Source organism: Oncorhynchus gorbuscha, linkage group LG16 (genome assembly GCF_021184085.1).
Source record: "Oncorhynchus gorbuscha isolate QuinsamMale2020 ecotype Even-year linkage group LG16, OgorEven_v1.0, whole genome shotgun sequence".
NCBI lineage: Eukaryota > Metazoa > Chordata > Actinopteri > Salmoniformes > Salmonidae > Oncorhynchus > Oncorhynchus gorbuscha.
In genome coordinates this window covers 51,050,142-51,068,843 of record NC_060188.1, presented here as the reverse complement: position 1 = coordinate 51,068,843, position 18,702 = coordinate 51,050,142, and the positions used below count along the sequence as shown (strand labels likewise).

Below are 18,702 nucleotides of genomic sequence, written 5' to 3'. Positions count from 1 at the left end.
AGGTCAGAACGTGACACCCAGTGGGTCAGAAGTTTACATACACTCAATTAGTATTTGGTAACATTGCCTTTAAATTGTTTAACATTGCCTTTAAATTGTTTAACTTTGGTCAAATGTTTTGGGTAGCCTTCCACAAGCTTCCCACAATAAATTGGGTGAATTTTGTCCCATTCCTCCTGACAGAGCTGGTGTAACTGAGTTAGGTTTGTAGGCCATATTTTCTATGGTATTGAGGTCAGGGCTTTGTGATGGCCACTCCAATACCTTGACTTTGTTGTCCTTAAGCCATTTTGCCACAACTTTGGAAGTATGCTTGGGGTCATTGTCCATTTGGAAGACCCATTTGCATCCAAGCTTTCACTTCCCGAATGATAACTTGAGATGTTGCTTCAATATATCCACATAATTATTATGTAAAGTGCACCAGTCCCTCCTGCAGCAAAGCACCCCCACAACATGATGCTGCCACCCTCGTGCTTCATGGTTGGGATGGTGTTCTTCGGCTTGCTAGCATCCCCCTTTTTCCTCCAAACATAACGATGGTCATTATGGCCAAACAGTTATATTTTTGTTTCATCAGACCAGAGGACATTTCTCCAAAAAGTACCATCTTTGTCCCTATGTGCAGTTGCAAACCGTGTCTGGCTTTTTTATGGCGGTTTTGGAGCAGTGGCATCTTCCTTGCTGAGCGGCCTTTCAGATTATGTTGATATAGGACTCGTTTTACTGTGGATATAGATACTTTTGTACCTGTTTCCTACAGCATCTTCACAAGGTCCTTTGCTGTTGTTCTGGGATTGATTTTCACTTTTCACACCAAAGTACGTTTCATCTCTAGGAGACAGAACGCATCTTCTTCCTGAGCGGTATGACGGCTGCGTGGTCTCATGTTGTTTATACTTACTATTCTTTGTACAGATTAACGTGGTACCTTCAGTCATTTGGAAATTGCTCCCAAGGATGAACCAGACTTGTGGAGATCTACAGTGTTTTTTCTGAGGTCTTGGCTGATTTCTTTTGATTTTCCCATGATGTCAAGCAAAGAGGCACTGAGTTTGAAGGTAAGCCTTGAAATACATCCACAGGTACACCTCCAATTGACTCAAATGATGTCAATTAGCCTAACAGAAGTTTCTAAAGCCATGACATCATTTTCTGGACTTTTCCAAGCTGTTTATAGGCACAGTCAACTTAGTGTATGTAAACTGCTGACTCACTGTAATTGTGATGCAGTGAATTATAAATTAAATAATCTGTCTGTAAACAATTGTTGGAAAAATGACTTATGTCATGCACAAAGTAAATGTCCTAACTGACTTGCCAAAACTATAGTTTGTTAACAATATATTTGTGGAGTGGTTGAAAAACGAGTTTTAATGACTCCAACCTGAGTGTGTGTAAACTTCTGACTTCAACTGTACTTCTGGTGTACCAAAATACAACGATGCTGTCGGTCTGATCGAGGTGTTAGAGACAGACAGGATGACATAGAAAAATCAAGGGAGGAATGTAGCAAGGAAGTCTTATTAAAAGAGGAGACGGTGGTCTAGCTGCTATCACGAAGTTGTATTGGGACCACGCAGCCAAAGATCTTTCTCATTAGTCTTCTGAGGAGAATGTTTTCCACAGCCAAGTAGGGACAAGCTCTTTATGAAGTCTAAAGGGATTAATCCCCACCAGGCAGGAGCAGGAGGGATTTACCAGGCCCAAGAGCAAATGCCCCTCTTATTCAATGTCACCAAGTTCAGCACTAGCCTGAGTCCCAGACCTGTTTGCTATGTTTTGCCAACGTCACATGACAATGACATCAAATGAGTTGGCAAGACAGCACAAACACAACTGGGACTCAGGCTATAGTTGTCTGCCCTACGTGAATCTGACTTGAATCTGCTTTGGACCATCTAGCCACCCTGTTTATTCCGCCAAATGTTGTCCCTATTGGTCAAGGTCTTAGTGAGGATGAGCAATCTAGAAAGAGAGGCAGAGAATTGGTGCACTGTCATGTCATCCGCGGATCTGCTTATCCTTCTAGAGCTGCTGCTGTGTGGGAGATGTAAGAGGGTAGCTTTGTGAAGAAATTCAGTAGTCTCCTCTCTCCACACACCTCTCTCTCTCTCTGCTCTCTCTCTTTCCATCTTCCGCCTGCTCTCTCTGCCTTTCTCGACTCTACAGTATAAGCACATCTCCCTTGAACATGTGCAACTTTATAATTTGTTATTCAATTAAATTCCTGATTGAAATGTTCTCCACATGAGAGTTGAACCAGTTCATTATGAAGTTGTTGCTGGTCTTTTAATTTGGTCTCTGAAATTGAAATCAATTTCTCCACCCCTCTTCACCAAACCCAAAGCCACTCAATCTTACTAACTGCATCATATTGGCATAAACTTATTGCACAAGTATTGATGGCCACTGCCTTTGTCCGACATGTGCTACGACTGCACCTGGGGATGTGAGTTGAGACGGTGTAAGAACAGTCTCTCTCTCTAGCCCAGAAACATAAGCTGTGTTCGAATACCCATACTAACATACTGTATTCTACATACTTAATGAGTATATACTGCATACTATATACTATTAGTTAATTTTAGTAAACTACAAACAAACAGTATGCTTTCAGTTGAGTGTACTAGCTCTTCACATGTCTACCGGAAGTTGATGCTGTTGCTATGCAACCTCTTGGTAGCTAGTTAGTTAGCATAACAAATGACTAGTTAGACATTTTACGACTCCGGGTGTGTTCTTTAAATTCAGTCTGGAGTGCGAGAGTGCGCTTGAAAATTCAGAGTTTGTCAGATTGCCCGTTTGTAAATTCAGAGCGTTTTGCTCTTGGAGCGCACATTGGAAGCTCGGGCCGAGGAGTTGGGTTGATTTGAGCATTCTGACCTTACAACGGCAGTCAAGTAAATAAGCTAATGTTGGCTAGCTTGCTAGCTACTTCCAGACACAAATGGGACCACTCTGACCATTTTGCTCGCCCTCGCAGAGCTGGTTAGGCTGTTCTCATGTTATCCAGAGTGTTGGTGACTGTAACTGTGCTGCTGGCAACAATTTAATTACGTTTTTCTGCCGACGTTTACTGACACCGGCCATATTCAATGGGTGTTGAGCGCTCGTGAATTCATTATTCTGCTCTCTGGTACACTTAGACGAGAGTCCTCTGGAATCTGAAATCGGAGTAGATAGCCAGAGCGAATTTACAAAAGCACCCGAGCTAGGCTAAGAATGACGGAAAGTCAATAAATGTTGGGTGGGTAGTTAGTTAGTTAGCCTATAGTTATTATACTGGCAAGTTTGACGTTTAAGTAGCCAACTAATGTTAGGTAGCTAGCTAACGACATACCGGTACACACTGCTGTAATGATACGCTACGTGGTTCGTAAGGACAGCATAGCTAACAAATTGTCAGCCAGCATAACGTGTAAGGTAACTTATTTGAAAAGTCATTACTTTATTACATTGCTCAACATGCTTAACATTTCTCATAATTAGTTAAAGTAATGAATTTGTATCCGCTCTCGTTGTACTTCGACTGCATATTTTCCACCATCTTCTTCAAATCTGGAAACGATGTGAAGCCACGCCCATTTCCTGAAGAATTGCATTATGGACCCTAAAGTACGGAAATAGTGTCCTCTACGTGTATACTTCATATTTTGTCGAATTTAGTACGACATCGGGGAACTATATGCATACTATATCCATACTATGACCAATAAGCATACTGTAATACTCAATTGACATCACAAATAGTATGGTTACTGCGGTTAGTATGAGTATTCGAACAAAAAATATGTGTATCACTTCGCTTTGACAACACTGACCTTGTCATTCATGCCATTAAAACATTTTGAATTTGATTTCCCTGAGCCCCTAGCTAATGGAGACTTTCTTTCTCTCTCTGTTTCTCTTTCTCTCTCTCTAGCTTCTGTCTAATTACTTCAATCAGGCTGTTTAATCGAGGTGATTTGTCAGGGCTGGGCTGGCGGGACAGGCACAGGGAGCCAGTCTTTCTGATATACTGTATGCCCCAGTCAGTCATGGTGACTGTGTATGTTGAGGGCAATGGGGCTGGCAAAATGGCCCTCAACTCATCTAGCGTATCTATCGCTGCTGACTCTCTGTTCTCTACTGTATGGACACACACACACACTCGCACACACACACAATCCACACTCAGTTTAACATTAACTTAAACAGGTGTGTGTGTGCGTGTGTGTGCGTGTGTGTCTGTGTGTAAATCAGTGACGTTTAACCCCCACAACAGCACTAATTAACAGACAGAATCAGAGATGTGAAGTTTGGACGCTAGTCCACTAATAGCCCCTGAAGAAAAGCTCAATACATCACCATTTATGCACATTGATTTTGAGTTTAGAATAGATTTTACCACTAATGCAACTCAAAAAGCAATCTTGCATCTGAGAGACCCAGAAAGGACAGATTTTGTTGTGTTACGGAACTGAATAATGAATCATTCCCGTAGCTATTTATCTGTGAATGGGCTCTAGTTTACTATGAATAAATTTAGATCACCCTTTTTTAGAAAAGAGATGTACCCCTGCACATTGACTTGGCACCGGTACTCCTTGTATATAGCCTCGTTATTGTTATTTTTCCCCAAAAAATATTTTCCCTAAAAAATCGTATTTTCCTGTTTCTTTCTTTCTTTTTTACTCTGCATTGTTGGGAAGGTGCTCAAAAGCATTTCACAGTAAGGTCTACACCTGTTGTATTCAGTGCATGTGACAAATAACATTTTGATTGATCTTTGTGTAACCGGTGTGAAATGGCTGTATAGTTGGCGGTGCGCGCCAGTGGCATTTCAATCAGTGATGTCACACACTCTGAAACCTTGAAGTAGTTGTTTCTCTTGCTATGCAAGAGTTGTGGCTTTTGTGGAGTGATAGGTAACGATGATTCAAAGTTGACTGTTGTTGATCTGTGTAGAGGGTTCCTGTTTCGATCCCAGGTTGGGGCGAGGAGAGGGACAGAAGGAATACTGTTACATTTCTGTCTGAAATGAAGAGAGGAAAAAGAGAATCAAAATGCATAACCTCTGCAGAGGCCTGGAATCTCAAACAAACATATTCTGGTCAGTAGATCCACAGGTGATGCAGGGGTATTCTAGCCCCACAGCACATCAACCTCAACCCCAGTGTTGTTGTAAAACCACAGCCGTTACACGCACCGTTAAGCGTACGCCCACTGCCCATGGTTAGCCAATCCCCTCAGACCATCCCGCAGGGTAAACCAATCGGGCAGAACGGAGGTGTCTAACTTTAGGCTCGGCTGCGCCACCAAACCATGTGAGAGGAGTCCAGAGAGGGAGGAGACTGTTGTGTATATTCTACACAGGGACACTTGAAGTCAATCTTAAATTAATCATTGTATATTAACAGCAAGCTTGAGAGGTCACAGTCAAACTTAGATGCATAAAGTACCAGTCTGAAGTGAGCTCTGCCGGGGCAGTCCTGTTAGTTCTCTTATATACTGCTTACACAGACAAGTTATATTTGCATGATTTAGCTTATTCATCATTAATTCATCATTAAAGTTTGGTTCATGCATGTGACTGACCAATACCTCACGAGGCTTCTTCTATCCAAGCCGAGACCTTGAAACTGAGGTATCCTTTCATTCTCAAAACAAGGTTCTGGGCATACTGCCAAATTGCAGATACTGATGGTGAGGATTTGTTTAATCAGTCACTTGAATGAACACAGAAAGTGGTAATTAGAAAAACACAAACATGACATTTTCCATCACAAGACAGTGCTGGAGGAGGAGGCCAGGAGGGTGAGGAAGACAAGGGGAGGAATAGGAGAAGAGAGGAGGACATTACAGTACACTATAACTATCCGTTCCACAGAGCTCTTAGAGCTTGGGGTTGTGAGTCTGACACCTTATTTATGTCTTTACACTAGCTGTCAGTAAACAGAGCGAGTGTCAAGCGTTAATATATCTCAGCCTGCTATCATCAGGACAGTGAAGTGTGAAGGAAGGAGAGCGCCTAAAGCCAAGCATTTTGTTTTGGTGTGTGAGAGCATTAGTGCACACTATGAGCCTATTATATTCTAAGGCTTTTCACCCTCTCCCTCTTTTTATAGCACTGTCAAGGCACGGTAGAGTAAAACACACTGTAGAACCCACACCCAGACATAGTATATATGTCTAGTGACTACAGTGATGCACACAAACACAGTAAAGGGGTGGTGTCCGTCGGCGTTCCGAAGGTGGATCGGTGGGGGTTTGGTTGGTGATGGTGATGGCGCCTGCCTCATGCATGGAAAGATATAAATATAGAGTGAGTTGAGTTCTTTGCCACTCTGTTGTGGTTGTGATGTGGCTGACAAGCCCTGCTAGGCTGAGAAATTACTAGAGATTGCAATAGAGCACACACACACACACACACACACACACACACACACACACACACACACACACACACACACACACACACACACACACACACACACACACACACACACACACACACACACACACACACACACACACACACACACACACACACACACACACAGAGAGAGAGAGAGAGAGAGATTACAGTGAAGCAGGGAGTGACTAGTGGTGGTGTCACACTGGGCTGTCTCTGTTCTGTACTGTCAGACCTCCTAGACCACTACCTTAATCTCCTGTCCCTAGCCGCGGTACTGATAGCGCTGAGCAATTCTGGGATAAATGAACACAGCACCTACACAGCTTTCTGGTCTGGTTCAGACTACTGCTATTATTTTCACTATTTACTGGGATTGGTGCCGTGACTGACTGACAATGAACAGAGAGTCTCTTTTACTGAGTGGGAATGTGTTTCAGCACCGACCAACAGTGGACAGCTCCCGCAGTGTGTTCAGTTCAGCAGCTTTTGAATGTGTTTCAGCACCGACCACCAGTGGACATCTCCCGCAGTGCGTTCAGTTCAGCAGCTTTTGCTACACCCACAGAGAAAGATAGTGCCATTGAAACAACAGATAGAGAGAGCATGTTGTAAAATGCAGATTGACAAATACTGAAATACAAGATATTGAACAAAAGGAATCATACAGACGGTCGTCCTTCATTCCTTCCACAGCTCTCTCTGCATTTGACCTTGAGTTGTGTTCTAAATAGCTCCTCTGTGATGCTCGCTGAACAGTTTTCCTTCTCAGAGACTGTATTCGCTCTGTGTTCTTCAGGCACTCCTCCAATAGAACTAACTGGCAGGGAGTCATGACTCTCATCCAGAACTGTACAATCTGTGTGTGGACATTGGAGCGGTTGTCAGTGGTAATGTCTGAACAGGTTTGTTACAAAGCTAGGCTGAGAAATAGAGCTTGTTTTCCACCCACATACAAATAGAGTATATCTAGTACTACATTAGTTAACTTGGCCACAAAACATACATTCAATAGGCAATTATCCCACTCAGGTTCTTCTAACATAAAGTATACGTATACACCACAGAGATCCTATTAAATTACTAATATGTCAATCTGAGTTTCACCACAGAGATCCTATTAAATTACTATGAGTTTCACCCCCACATGCGCTGCTAAATGACTTAAATGTAAATGTAAATGATGGTGACCCACAGGATTCTAGCCAATGCTGATAACGTTGAGAAATTGGCTAACAGGATTGAGTGTATTGATGTGTTGTGTACAACTGGGGTTTCTAGTGAGCTCCACCCCTATTTCTGCTGTCAGAATAAAACATGGCATGTAGAAAGGGGCATCAAGGAAGGACTCTGGGGAATTGGTGATCTAGCAAAGTGAATCATCTGACACATGCGCACGCCACACACACGCATGCCCACACACACGCATGCCCACACACACGCATACCCACACACAGCGAATCATCTCTCTCTCACGTGTGTACACACACAAACACAGGGGCGGAAGAAAGGACTAGGGAGATTTTAAGTTGAGCTGGCACAGCAAATCACCTGCATTTCCTTTTCCCCAGTTGTGTCGTGTATCAATTAAGCCATACTAAGGGAAACGCATTCCACTACATATGGTTCCTGGCCAGCCATCTTATCCCCTTCTGGTCAAGCTGTACATTTATGACCCCCCGTTTGGAGATGACGTGGCATTACACACGCACCAGCGCCCGTTGTGACAGATGGCGATAAGCCTTGCTGCTCTCTCTGATAGGACGGGAAACATGTGATATTGAAAATGACTAGCCGTGTGTGTGTGATGCTGTTGCTGTCTGTGCCTAGCTAAATTCTCCATCTCCTGTCTGCACCATGTCTTAGTCACTAAGACTTAGCGGTTCCCATATTTTGCCTTTGCCATGACAGTTAGCCATCATTCCTCCTCACTGCCTTGCAAATATATCTTTGAGTCCTGCCCTGTCTGCTCTGCTCCACCGGGTAGATCAACCGTGTGTGTGTGTGTGTGTGTGTGTGTGTGTGTGTGTGTGTGTGTGTGTGTGTGTGTGTGTGTGTGTGTGTGTGTGTGTGTGTGTGTGTGTGTGTGTGTGTGTGTGTGTGTGTGTGTGTGTGTGTGTGTGTGTGTGTGTGTGTGTGTGTGTATTAATATCCTCATGGGTACCAGAAGTCCTCACAAGGATAGTAAAACAAGGTAAATTCTCGTTCGTGGGGCATTTTCCACATCCCCACGAGGACAAAAGCTATTTTAAGCTTACAGGTTAGGGTTAGAGAAAATAGGATTTTGAGTTTAAATCAATTTTAGGTCCCCTCAACGATAGATAAACATATGCTGTGTGCGTGCTTGCGTGTGTGCCTGCGACTGTGTGGGTGTGTCTCTGTGTGTACCTTGAGTGTGTTGGTCTACACCCACTGAGTGTGTGTTCTCTCCTGTAGGTACTCTGAGGAGGAGATCAGGCAGAAGGTCGGCACCTTCAGACAGATGCTGATGGAGAAAGAGGGGGTAATCACCAGAGAGGGAGCACATACACGCCCACCGTAAGTCACACTCTCCTCCGTATCGCTCTGTTGCTCTCTCTTTCTCTCTATATCTGTCTCTCTCTCTGTCTCTCTCACTCCTTTCAGGCTGTATCACAACCGGCCATTATTGGGAGTCCCATAGGCGGCGCACAATTGGCCCAGCGTTGTCCAGGTTTGGCCGGTGTAGGCCGTCATTTTAAATAAGAATTTGTTATTAACTGACTTGCCTAAAATAAAGGTTAAAATATATATACAGTTGATGTCGGACGTTTACATACACACACACATACATATTTCAATTATAATTCACTGTATCACAATTCCAGTGGGTCAGAAGTTTGCATACACGAAGTTGACTGTGCCTTTAAACAGCTTGGAAAATTCCAGAAAATTATGTCATGGCTTTAGAAGCTTCTTGAGTCAATTGGAGGTGTACCTGTGGATGTATTTCAAGGCCTACCTTCAAACTCAGTGCCTCTTTGCTTGACATCAAAATCAAAAGAAATCAGCCGAGACCTCAAAAATGGTAGACCTCCACAAGTCTGCTTCATCCTTGGAAGCAATTTCCAAACGCCCGAAGGTACCACGTTCATCTGTATAAACAATAGTACTCAAGTATAAACACCATGGGACCACGCAGCCATCATACCGCTCAGGAAGGAGACGCGTTCTGTCTCCTAGAGATGAATGTACTTTGCTGCAAAAAGTGCAAATCAATCCCAGAACAACAGCAAAGGACCTTGTGAAGATGCTGTAGGAAACAGGTACAAAAGTATCTATATCCACAGTAAAACAAGTCCCATATCGACATAACCTGAAAGGCCGCTCAGCAAGGAAGAAGCCACTGCTCCAAAACCGCCATAAAAAAAGCCAGACTACGGTTTGCAACAGCACATGAGGACAAAGACTGTACTTTTTGGAGAAATGTCCTCTGGTCTGATGAAACAAAAATAGAACTGTTTGGCCATAATGACCATCGTTATGTTTGGAGGAAAAAGGGGGAGGCTTGCAAGCCGAAGAACACCATTCCAACCGTGAAGCACGGGGGTGGCAGCATCATGTTGTGGGGGTGCTTTGCTGCAGGAGGGACTAGTGCTCTTCACAAAATAGATGGCATCATGAGGAAAGAAAATTATGTGGATATATTGAAGCAACATCTAAAGACATCAGTCAGGAAGTTAAAGCTTGGTCTTCCAAATTGAGAATGACCCCAAGCATACTTCCAAAGTTGTGGCAAAATGACTTAAGGACAACAAAGTCAAGGTATTGGAGTGGCCATCACAAAGCCCTGACCTCAATCCTATAGAAAATTTGTGGGCAGAACTGAAAAAGCGTGTGCGAGCAAAGAGGCCTACAACTTGACTCCGTTACACCAGCTCTGTCAGGAGGAATGGGCCAAAATTCACCCATCTTATTGTGGGAATCTTGTGGAAGTCCAAGTTAAACAATTTAAAGGCAAATCTACCAAATACTAATTGAGTGTATCAAATCAAATCAAATCAAATTTATTTATATAGCCCTTCGTACATCAGCTGATATCTCAAAGTGCTGTACAGAAACCCAGCCTAAAACCCCAAACAGCAAACAATGCAGGTGTAAAAGCACGGTGGCTAGAAAAACTCCCTAGAAAGGCCAAAACCTAGGAAGAAACCTAGAGAGGAACCGGGCTATGTGGGGTGGCCAGTCCTCTTCTGGCTGTGCCGGGTAGAGATTATAACAGAACATGACCAAGATGTTCAAATGTTCATAAATGACCAGCATGGTCAAATAACAATAAGGCAGAACAGTTGAAACTGGAGCAGCAGCACAGTCAGGTGGACTGGGGACAGCAAGGAGCCATCATGTCAGGTAGTCCTGGGGCACGGTCCTAGGGCTCAGGTCCTCCGAGAGAGAGAAAGAAAGAGAGAATTAGAGAGAGCATATGTGGGGTGGCCAGTCCTCTTCTGGCTGTGCCGGGTGGAGATTATAACAGAACGTGGCCAAGATGTTCAAATGTTCATAAATGACCAGCATGGTTGAATAATAGTAAGGCAGAACAGTTGAAACTGGAGCTTGAGCATGGCCAGGTGGACTGGGGACAGCAAGGAGTCCTCATGTCAGGTAGTCCTGGGACATGGTCCTAGGGCCCAGGCCAGTTGAAACTGGAGCAGCAGCATGGCCAGGTGGACTGGGGACAGCAAGGAGTCATCATGTCAGGTAGTCCTGGGGCATGGTCCTAGGGCTCAGGTCCTCCGAGAGAGAGAGAAAGAAAGAGAGAAGGAGAGAATTAGAGAACGCACACTTAGATTCACACAGGACACCTGAATAGGACAGGAGAAGTACTCCAGATAAACAAACTGACCCTAGCCCCCGACACATAAACTACTGCAGCATAAATACTGGAGGCTGAGACAGGAGGGGTCAGGAGACACTGTGGCCCCATCCGAGGACACCCCGGACAGGGCCAAACAGGAAGGATATAACCCCACCCACTTTGCCAAAGCACAGCCCCCACACCACTAGAGGGAAATCTTCAACCACCAACTTACCATCCTGAGACAAGGCCGAGTATAGCCCACAAAGATCTCCGACACGGTACAACCCAAGGGGGGACCCAGACAGGCCGACCACAACAGTGAATCAACCCACCCAGGTGACGCACCCCCCCAGGGACGGCACGAGAGAGCCCCAGCAAGCCAGTGACTCAGCCCCGTAACAGGGTTAGAGGCAAAGAATCCCAGTGAAAAGAGGGGAACCGGCCAGGCAGAGACAGCAAGGGCGGTTCGTTGCTCCAGAGCCTTTCCGTTCACCTTCCCACTCCTGGGCCAGACTACACTCAATCATATGACCCACTGAAGAGATGAGTCTTCAGTAAAGACTTAAAGGTTGAGACCGAGTTTGCGTCTCTGACATGGGTAGGCAGACCGTTCCATAAAAATGGAGCTCTATAGGAGAAAGCCCTGCCTCCAGCTGTTTGCTTAGAAATTCTAGGGACAATTAGGAGGCCTGCGTCTTGTGACCGTAGCGTACGTGTAGGTATGTACGGCAGGACCAAATCAGAGAGGTAGGTAGGAGCAAGCCCATGTAATGCTTTGTAGGTTAGCAGTAAAACCTTGAAATCAGCCCTTGCTTTGACAGGAAGCCAGTGTAGAGAGGCTAGCACTGGAGTAATATGATCAAATTTTTTGGTTCTAGTCAGGATTCTAGCAGCCGTATTTAGCACTAACTGAAGTTTATTTAGTGCTTTATCCGGGTAGCCGGAAAATAGAGCATTGCAGTAGTCTAACCTAGAAGTGACAAAAGCATGGATTAATTTTTCTGCATCATTTTTGGACAGAAAGTTTCTGATTTTTGCAATGTTACGTAGATGGAAAAAAGCTGTCCTCGAAATGGTCTTGATATGTTCTTCAAAAGAGAGATCAGGGTCCAGAGTAACGCCGAGGTCCTTCACAGTTTTATTTGAGACGACTGTACAACCATTAAGATTAATTGTCAGATTCAACAGAAGATCTCTTTGTTTCTTGGGACCTAGAACAAGCATCTCTGTCTGTATGTAAACTTCTGACCCACTGGGAATGTTATGAAAGAAATAAAAGCTGAAATAAATCATTCTCTCTACAATTATTCTGGCATGTCACAGTCTTAAAATAAAGTGGTGATCCTAACTGACCTAAGACAGGGAATTTTTACTTGGATTAAATGTCAGGAATTGTGAAAAACTGAGTTTGAATGTATGTATATATAATTCACACACGCAACCCACTTCATATCGTTATGTGTATTTTCAGTTAAATTGTAACTCTGCCCCTTCCCTATGCCCCATGTATCAATTGAAATAGAATATGAGCATAGCCAGAAGGTTATCACTGAGCACCCTTCCTATTTTATAGGCCTGTCAGATCAGTTTCTCCAGTCCTGTCGTCCCATCTCAGAGCTAATGATGTGTAATGTTTCTGATGCCCGTATCATCACAGAGGGCTGACTAATGATTGTCTCTCCCTGGCATGCATTGTCACCTTGGCTGTGACCTGATGTTTGCCTATGCATCAATTCTGAGAGAGAGAGAGAGAGAGAGAGAGAGAGAGAGAGAGAGAGAGAGAGAGAGAGAGAGAGAGAGAGAGAGAGAGAGAGAGAGAGAGAGAGAGAGAGAGAGAGAGAGAGAGAGAGAGAGAGAGAGAGAGAGAGAGAGAGAGAGAGAGAGAGAGAGAGAGATGAATTTGGCCCTGTTCCTGAGGCATAGACATAATTCTCCCTTCTGCGGCATTCATAGCTCAGGAAAGCCTTGGTGTGGAAAATTGAGACAGGAGGGTAGCAATTAGCAAAAGAGTTTTCTCCTTTGAGCCAAGTTTACTAACTCCCGCTGTTTCTCACACACACAAACACACATTTTCGTCATTTAGCAGAAGCTCTAATCCGGAGCGACTTACAGTAGTGAGTGCGTACATTTTCATATTTGTTCGTACTGATCCCCTGTGGGAATCAAACCCACAACCCTGGCGTTGCAAGTGCCATGCTCTATCTACCAACTGAGCCACACGGGAGCAAAACACACACACACATTTTGAATTAGTGTCTTGGAGACAGGGTTTTTGGTCAGTTATCATTTTCCAGCCATAAAATAAATTAAATCCGGAGTTACTTTACAACTTCCTCCTGTGGTTTCCATGGGGATAAGGAGCAGTAGGGTGCAGTAGTAGCAGTTGCTTGTCTGTTGTTTCATGCAGAACCATCAGAATGCTACTGCTCCCACAGGCAATAATGTCTGCTCTGCATTGACCAATCATGATCAGACCTCAGCAAAAAGCCTTCCTCATTAGTGATTCTGACCAGGAAGAACACACACAGATTCTGCAGAACAAGCAATAACCACCACTACTTGACAGTCTTTATCCCTACTGCCAAGTGTTCCTCATATTTCAGTTCCACCATGCTCCTCCATTGATTTCAGCCTGAGCTCAGGGGATGGTAGGATACAAACATTTATATCTTTCTCTCTCTCTCTGCTTGTGTGTGTCTGTCTGTTTTGTATGTAATCTGCAAAATCTATGTAGACTGAATTCTAATATACTCTTATTCAGTGGGGCAAAAAAAGTATTTAGTCAGCCACCAATTGTGCAAGTTCTCCCACTTAAAAAGATGAGAGGCCTGTAATTTTCATTATAGGTACACTTCAACCTATGACAGACAAAATGAGAGAAGAAAATCAAGAAAATCACATTGTAGGATTTTTAATGAATTTATTTGCAAATTCTGGTGGAAAATAAGTATTTGGTCAACAACAAAAGTGTATCTCAATACTTTGTTATATACCCTTTGTTGGCAATGACAGAGGTCAAATGTTTTCTGTAAGTCTTCACAAGGTTTTCACACACTGTTGCTGGTATTTTGGCCCATTCCTCCATGCAGATTTCCTCTAGAGCAGTGATGTTTTGGGGCTGTTGCTGGGCAACACAGACTTTCAACTCCCTCCAAAGATTTTCTATGGGGTTGAGATCTGGAGACTGGCTAGGACACTCCAGGACCTTGAAATGCTTCTTACGAAGCCACTCCTTCGTTGCCCGGGCGGTGTGTTTGGGATCATTGTCATGCTGAAAGACCCAGCCACGTTTCATCTTCAATGCCCTTGCTGATGGTAGGCTTTGTTACTTTGGTCCCAGCTCTCTGCAGGTCATTCACCCGTGTGGTTCCGGAATTTTTGCTCACCGTTCTTGTGATCATTTTGAGATCTTGCGTGGAGCCCCAGATCGAGGGAGATTATCAGTGGACTTGTATGTCTTCCATTTCCTAATAATTGCTCCCACAGTTGATTTCTTCAAACCAAGCTGCTTACCTATTGCAGATTCAGTTTTCCCAGCCTGGTGCAGGTCTACAATTATTTTTCTGGTGTCCTTTGACAGCTCTTTGGTCTTGGCCATAGTGGAGATTGGAGTGGGACTTTTTGAGGTTGTGGACAGGTGTCTTTTATACTGATAACAAGTTCAAACAGGTGCCATTAATACAGGTAACGAGTGGAGGACAGAGGAGCCTCTTAAAGAAGAAGATACAGGTCTGTGAGAGCCAGAAATCTTGCTTGTTTGTAGGTGACCAAATGCTTATTTTCCACCATAATTTTCAAATAAATTCATTAAAAATCCTACAATGTGATTTTCTGGATTTTTTTCTGATTTTGTCTGTCATCGTTGAAGTGATTTTCTGGATTTTTTTCTGATTTTGTCTGTCATCGTTGAAGTGTACTTATGATGAAAATTACAGGCCTCTGTCATCTTTTTAAATGGGAGAACTTGCACAATTGGTGGCTGACTAAATACTTTTTTGCCCCACTGTATATGTTTGTCATATTTATGCTGATGTAATGAGAGGAAATGCAGATTGTTTTGGTGTTGGGCAAAGGATATGTATGTTTGTGGACATGGAAGTCAGTGATTTATCTTTACCGTAGGTTAATGAGGTAATACAAATGTGATGTGACAAATTATTAGGCCCTTAGTTGACTAAAATGGCTCAGAGACAATAACTAGATGAAATCATTAATCAAATGCCAAAAATGTAACTAAGACTTAATAATACTATTTTAGTCAAATGACTAAGACTAGACAAAAAACTAAAGGAGTGCCAATATTCACATTGCTTCAGAGACCCTAAAATGGTTCCCCTATGGCAGGGGTGTCAAACTCCAAGGAGGGCAGAGTGTCTGTGGGTTTTGGGGATGTCCTTTCAGTTAAGACCTACACAAACACGTGAGGGGAGTTCCTTACTATGCTGAACCAAAATCTAAACGCGACATGCAACAATTTAAACTATTTTACGGAGTTACATTTCATATATGGAAATCAGTTAATTTAAATTAATTAATTAGGCCCTAATCTATGGATTTTACATGACTGGGCAGGGGTGCAGCCGGTCTGGGCTGGGCTAGCGTGGTTACACGGGGTCTGCAGTTGTGAGGCCGGTTGGACGTACTGCCAAATTCACTAAAACGACGTTGGAGGCAGCTTATGGTAGAGAAATTAACATTAAATTATCTGGCAACAACTCTGGTGGACATTCTTGCAGTCAGAATGCCAATTGCACACTCCCTCAACTTGAGACATCTGTGGCATTGTGTTGTGTGACAAAACCTCACATTTGATTGTTCCCAGCACAAGGTGCACCTGTGTAATGATCAGGCTGTTTAATAAGCTTCTTATCAGGTGGAGGGACTATTTTGGCAAAAAATAAATGCTCACAAACAGAGATGTAAAGCTTTTTGTGTGAATGGAACATTTATTTTATTTCAGCTCATTTTTTTATTTAACTTTTATTTAACCAGGTAGGCCAGTTGAGAACAAGTTCTCATTTACAACTGCGACCTGGCTGTCACACCCTGGCCATAGAGAGGTTTTTATTCTCTATTTTTGATTAGGCCAGGGCATTCTAGTTTATTTATTTCTATGTTGGTGTGGTTCCCAATCAGAGGCAGCTGTCTATCGTTGTCTCTGATTGGGGATCATATATAAGTTGTTGTTTTTTTCATTTGGGCTTTGTGGGTAGTTATTTTCTGTTTTACCTGACAGAACTGTTCGCTTTCGTTACTTTGTTTGAGTGTTTTTGATATTAAATAAAATCATGAACACTCACCACGCTGCGCTTTGGTCCACTATTCCTTACGACAACGAGCGTTACACTGGCCAAGATAAAGCAAATCAGTGTGACAAAAAACAACACAGAGTTACACATAAACAAACGTACAGTCAATAACACAATAGAGAAGAAAAATAGAAAAATCTATGTACAGTGTGTGCAAATGTAGAAGAGTATGAAGGTAGGCAATAAATAGGCCATAGAGGTGAAATAATTACAATTTAGCATTAATACTGGAGTGACAGATGTGCAGATGATGATGTGCAAGTAGAGATACTGGGGTGCAAAAGAGGACGAGGGTAGGTAATAATATGGGGATGAGGTAGTTCGGTGTGTTTACAGATTGGCAGGTACGGTGATGACAGGTATAGTGATCGGTAAGCTGCTCTGACATCTGATCTGCTATGTTAACCAGCTGTCAATATATTGTTGTTTTTTTCACGCCAGGAACTGTTCGCGTCCTTTGTTTGAGTTACCAAAAAAGAACACTCCGCGCTGCGCTTTGGTCCAGAAAGCAAATGGTGACAAAAACAACACAGAGTTACACATAAACAAACGTAAGGAGATCAATAACACATAGACAAGAAAAAGAAACATCTATGACAGTGTGCAAATGTAGAAGAGTATGAAGGTGGCAGACATTAAATTCCAGGCCAAGAGGTGAAATAAACAATTAGCATTAATACTGGAGTGAATAAAGTTAGAGAGGGAGATATAAGACTCCAGCTTCAGAGATTTTTGCAATTCGTTCCAGTCATTCCAGTCAAAACTGGAAGGAAAGGCGGCCAAAGTAAGTGTTGGCTTTGGGGAGGACCAGTGCAATATACCTGCTGGAGCGCATGCTACGGGTGGATGTTGCTATCGGTAGGATAGTCAGTTTTATGGTTGTATGTTTGGCAGCATGAGTGAAGGGGGCTTTGTTGTGAAATAGGAAGCCAATTCTAGATTTAATTTTGGATTGGAGATGCTTAATGTGACTCTGGATGGAGAGTTTACAGTCTAACCAGACACCTAGGTATTTGTAGTTGTCCACTAGGTCAGAACCGTTCAGCGAAGTGATGCTAGTCGGGTTGGAGGGTGCGGGCAGCAATCGATTGAAGAGCATGCACTTAGTTTTACTAGCATCAAAAGCAGTTGGAGGACACGGAAGGAGTGTTGTATGGCGTTGAAGCTCGTTTGGAGGTTTGTTAGCATTCTGAGCAGCGGACACCCCTGAAGGCAGCAGCAGGTGAAAGAGGACCCAAAAAGCGACTTAACAGAACAGAGTCATTAAAGTCCAAAACGGAATAACAAACTCTAGACTTGTAGAGGGGAAAACAACTGAGACGACTGCAGGAGGCCGAGAAGAGACACCTGCTCAACGCAGCATCACAAAACACGACAGGACAGGGCGATACACAATCACGGCAAAACACGACAGGACAGGGCGAAACGCAATCACAGCATAATACAAGGAACCGACGGGACAGGAACGGATCACAAAGAATAAATAGGGACTCTAATCAGGGAAATGATCGGGAACAGGTGGGGAAGACTAAAATGATGATTAGGGAATAGAACAGCTGGGAGCAGGAACGGAACGATAGAGAGAAGAGAGAGCCGAGAGAGGAGAGAGGGACCAAATAAGAACCAGACCAGCAGAGGGGAAACGAATAGCATGGGGATCACCAGAGGAACAGAGGAGGAGTAGGATAAGAGTACGGCTAAAGGCTAAAAGAACTGGTTGTCTAATGTTGTTCGGAACAGAGAGTAAAAGGAGCAGATTTCTGGGCACGTAAGAATAGGTTCAAGGCATAATGTACAGACAAGGGTATAGTAGGATGTGAGTACAGTGGTGGTGAGCCTAGGCATTGAGTGATGATGAGAGAGGTTTTGTCTCTAGAGGCACCATTTAAGCCGAGTCACCTCTGTGGGGGTGGAACAAAAGGGCTAGCTAAGACATATTGAGCATGACTGGAGGCTCTACAGTGAAATAAGACAAAAATGACTAACCAAAACCGCAATAGACAAGGCATATTGACATTAGGCAACAGCATGTGAAGCCGAGTGAGTAGCTAGGCGAGCTGGAGGCACGGCGATTCAGACTGCTAGCAGATGGACCTCAGGGGGACGTCGCAACGGGAGAGCCAGTTGAAACCCCCTCAGGCGGTTACGTCGGCAGACAAGTCGTGATGGATCGGCAGGGC

General features: G+C 43.6%; 1 protein-coding gene across 3 annotated transcripts in view; it reads left to right on the top strand.

Moving 5' to 3' along the window:
* The window catches only part of LOC124000593 (serine/arginine repetitive matrix protein 3-like), a 168,482-nt gene that overhangs the window by 119,711 nt on the left and 30,069 nt on the right, over window positions 1–18,702 (top strand). For all 3 annotated transcript variants that reach the window (XM_046307089.1, XM_046307088.1, XM_046307087.1), the window contains exon 3: window positions 8,834–8,935. In XM_046307089.1, coding sequence (XP_046163045.1) covers window positions 8,834–8,935 — 102 coding nt within the window. The remainder of the gene's footprint in view (window positions 1–8,833; window positions 8,936–18,702) is intronic.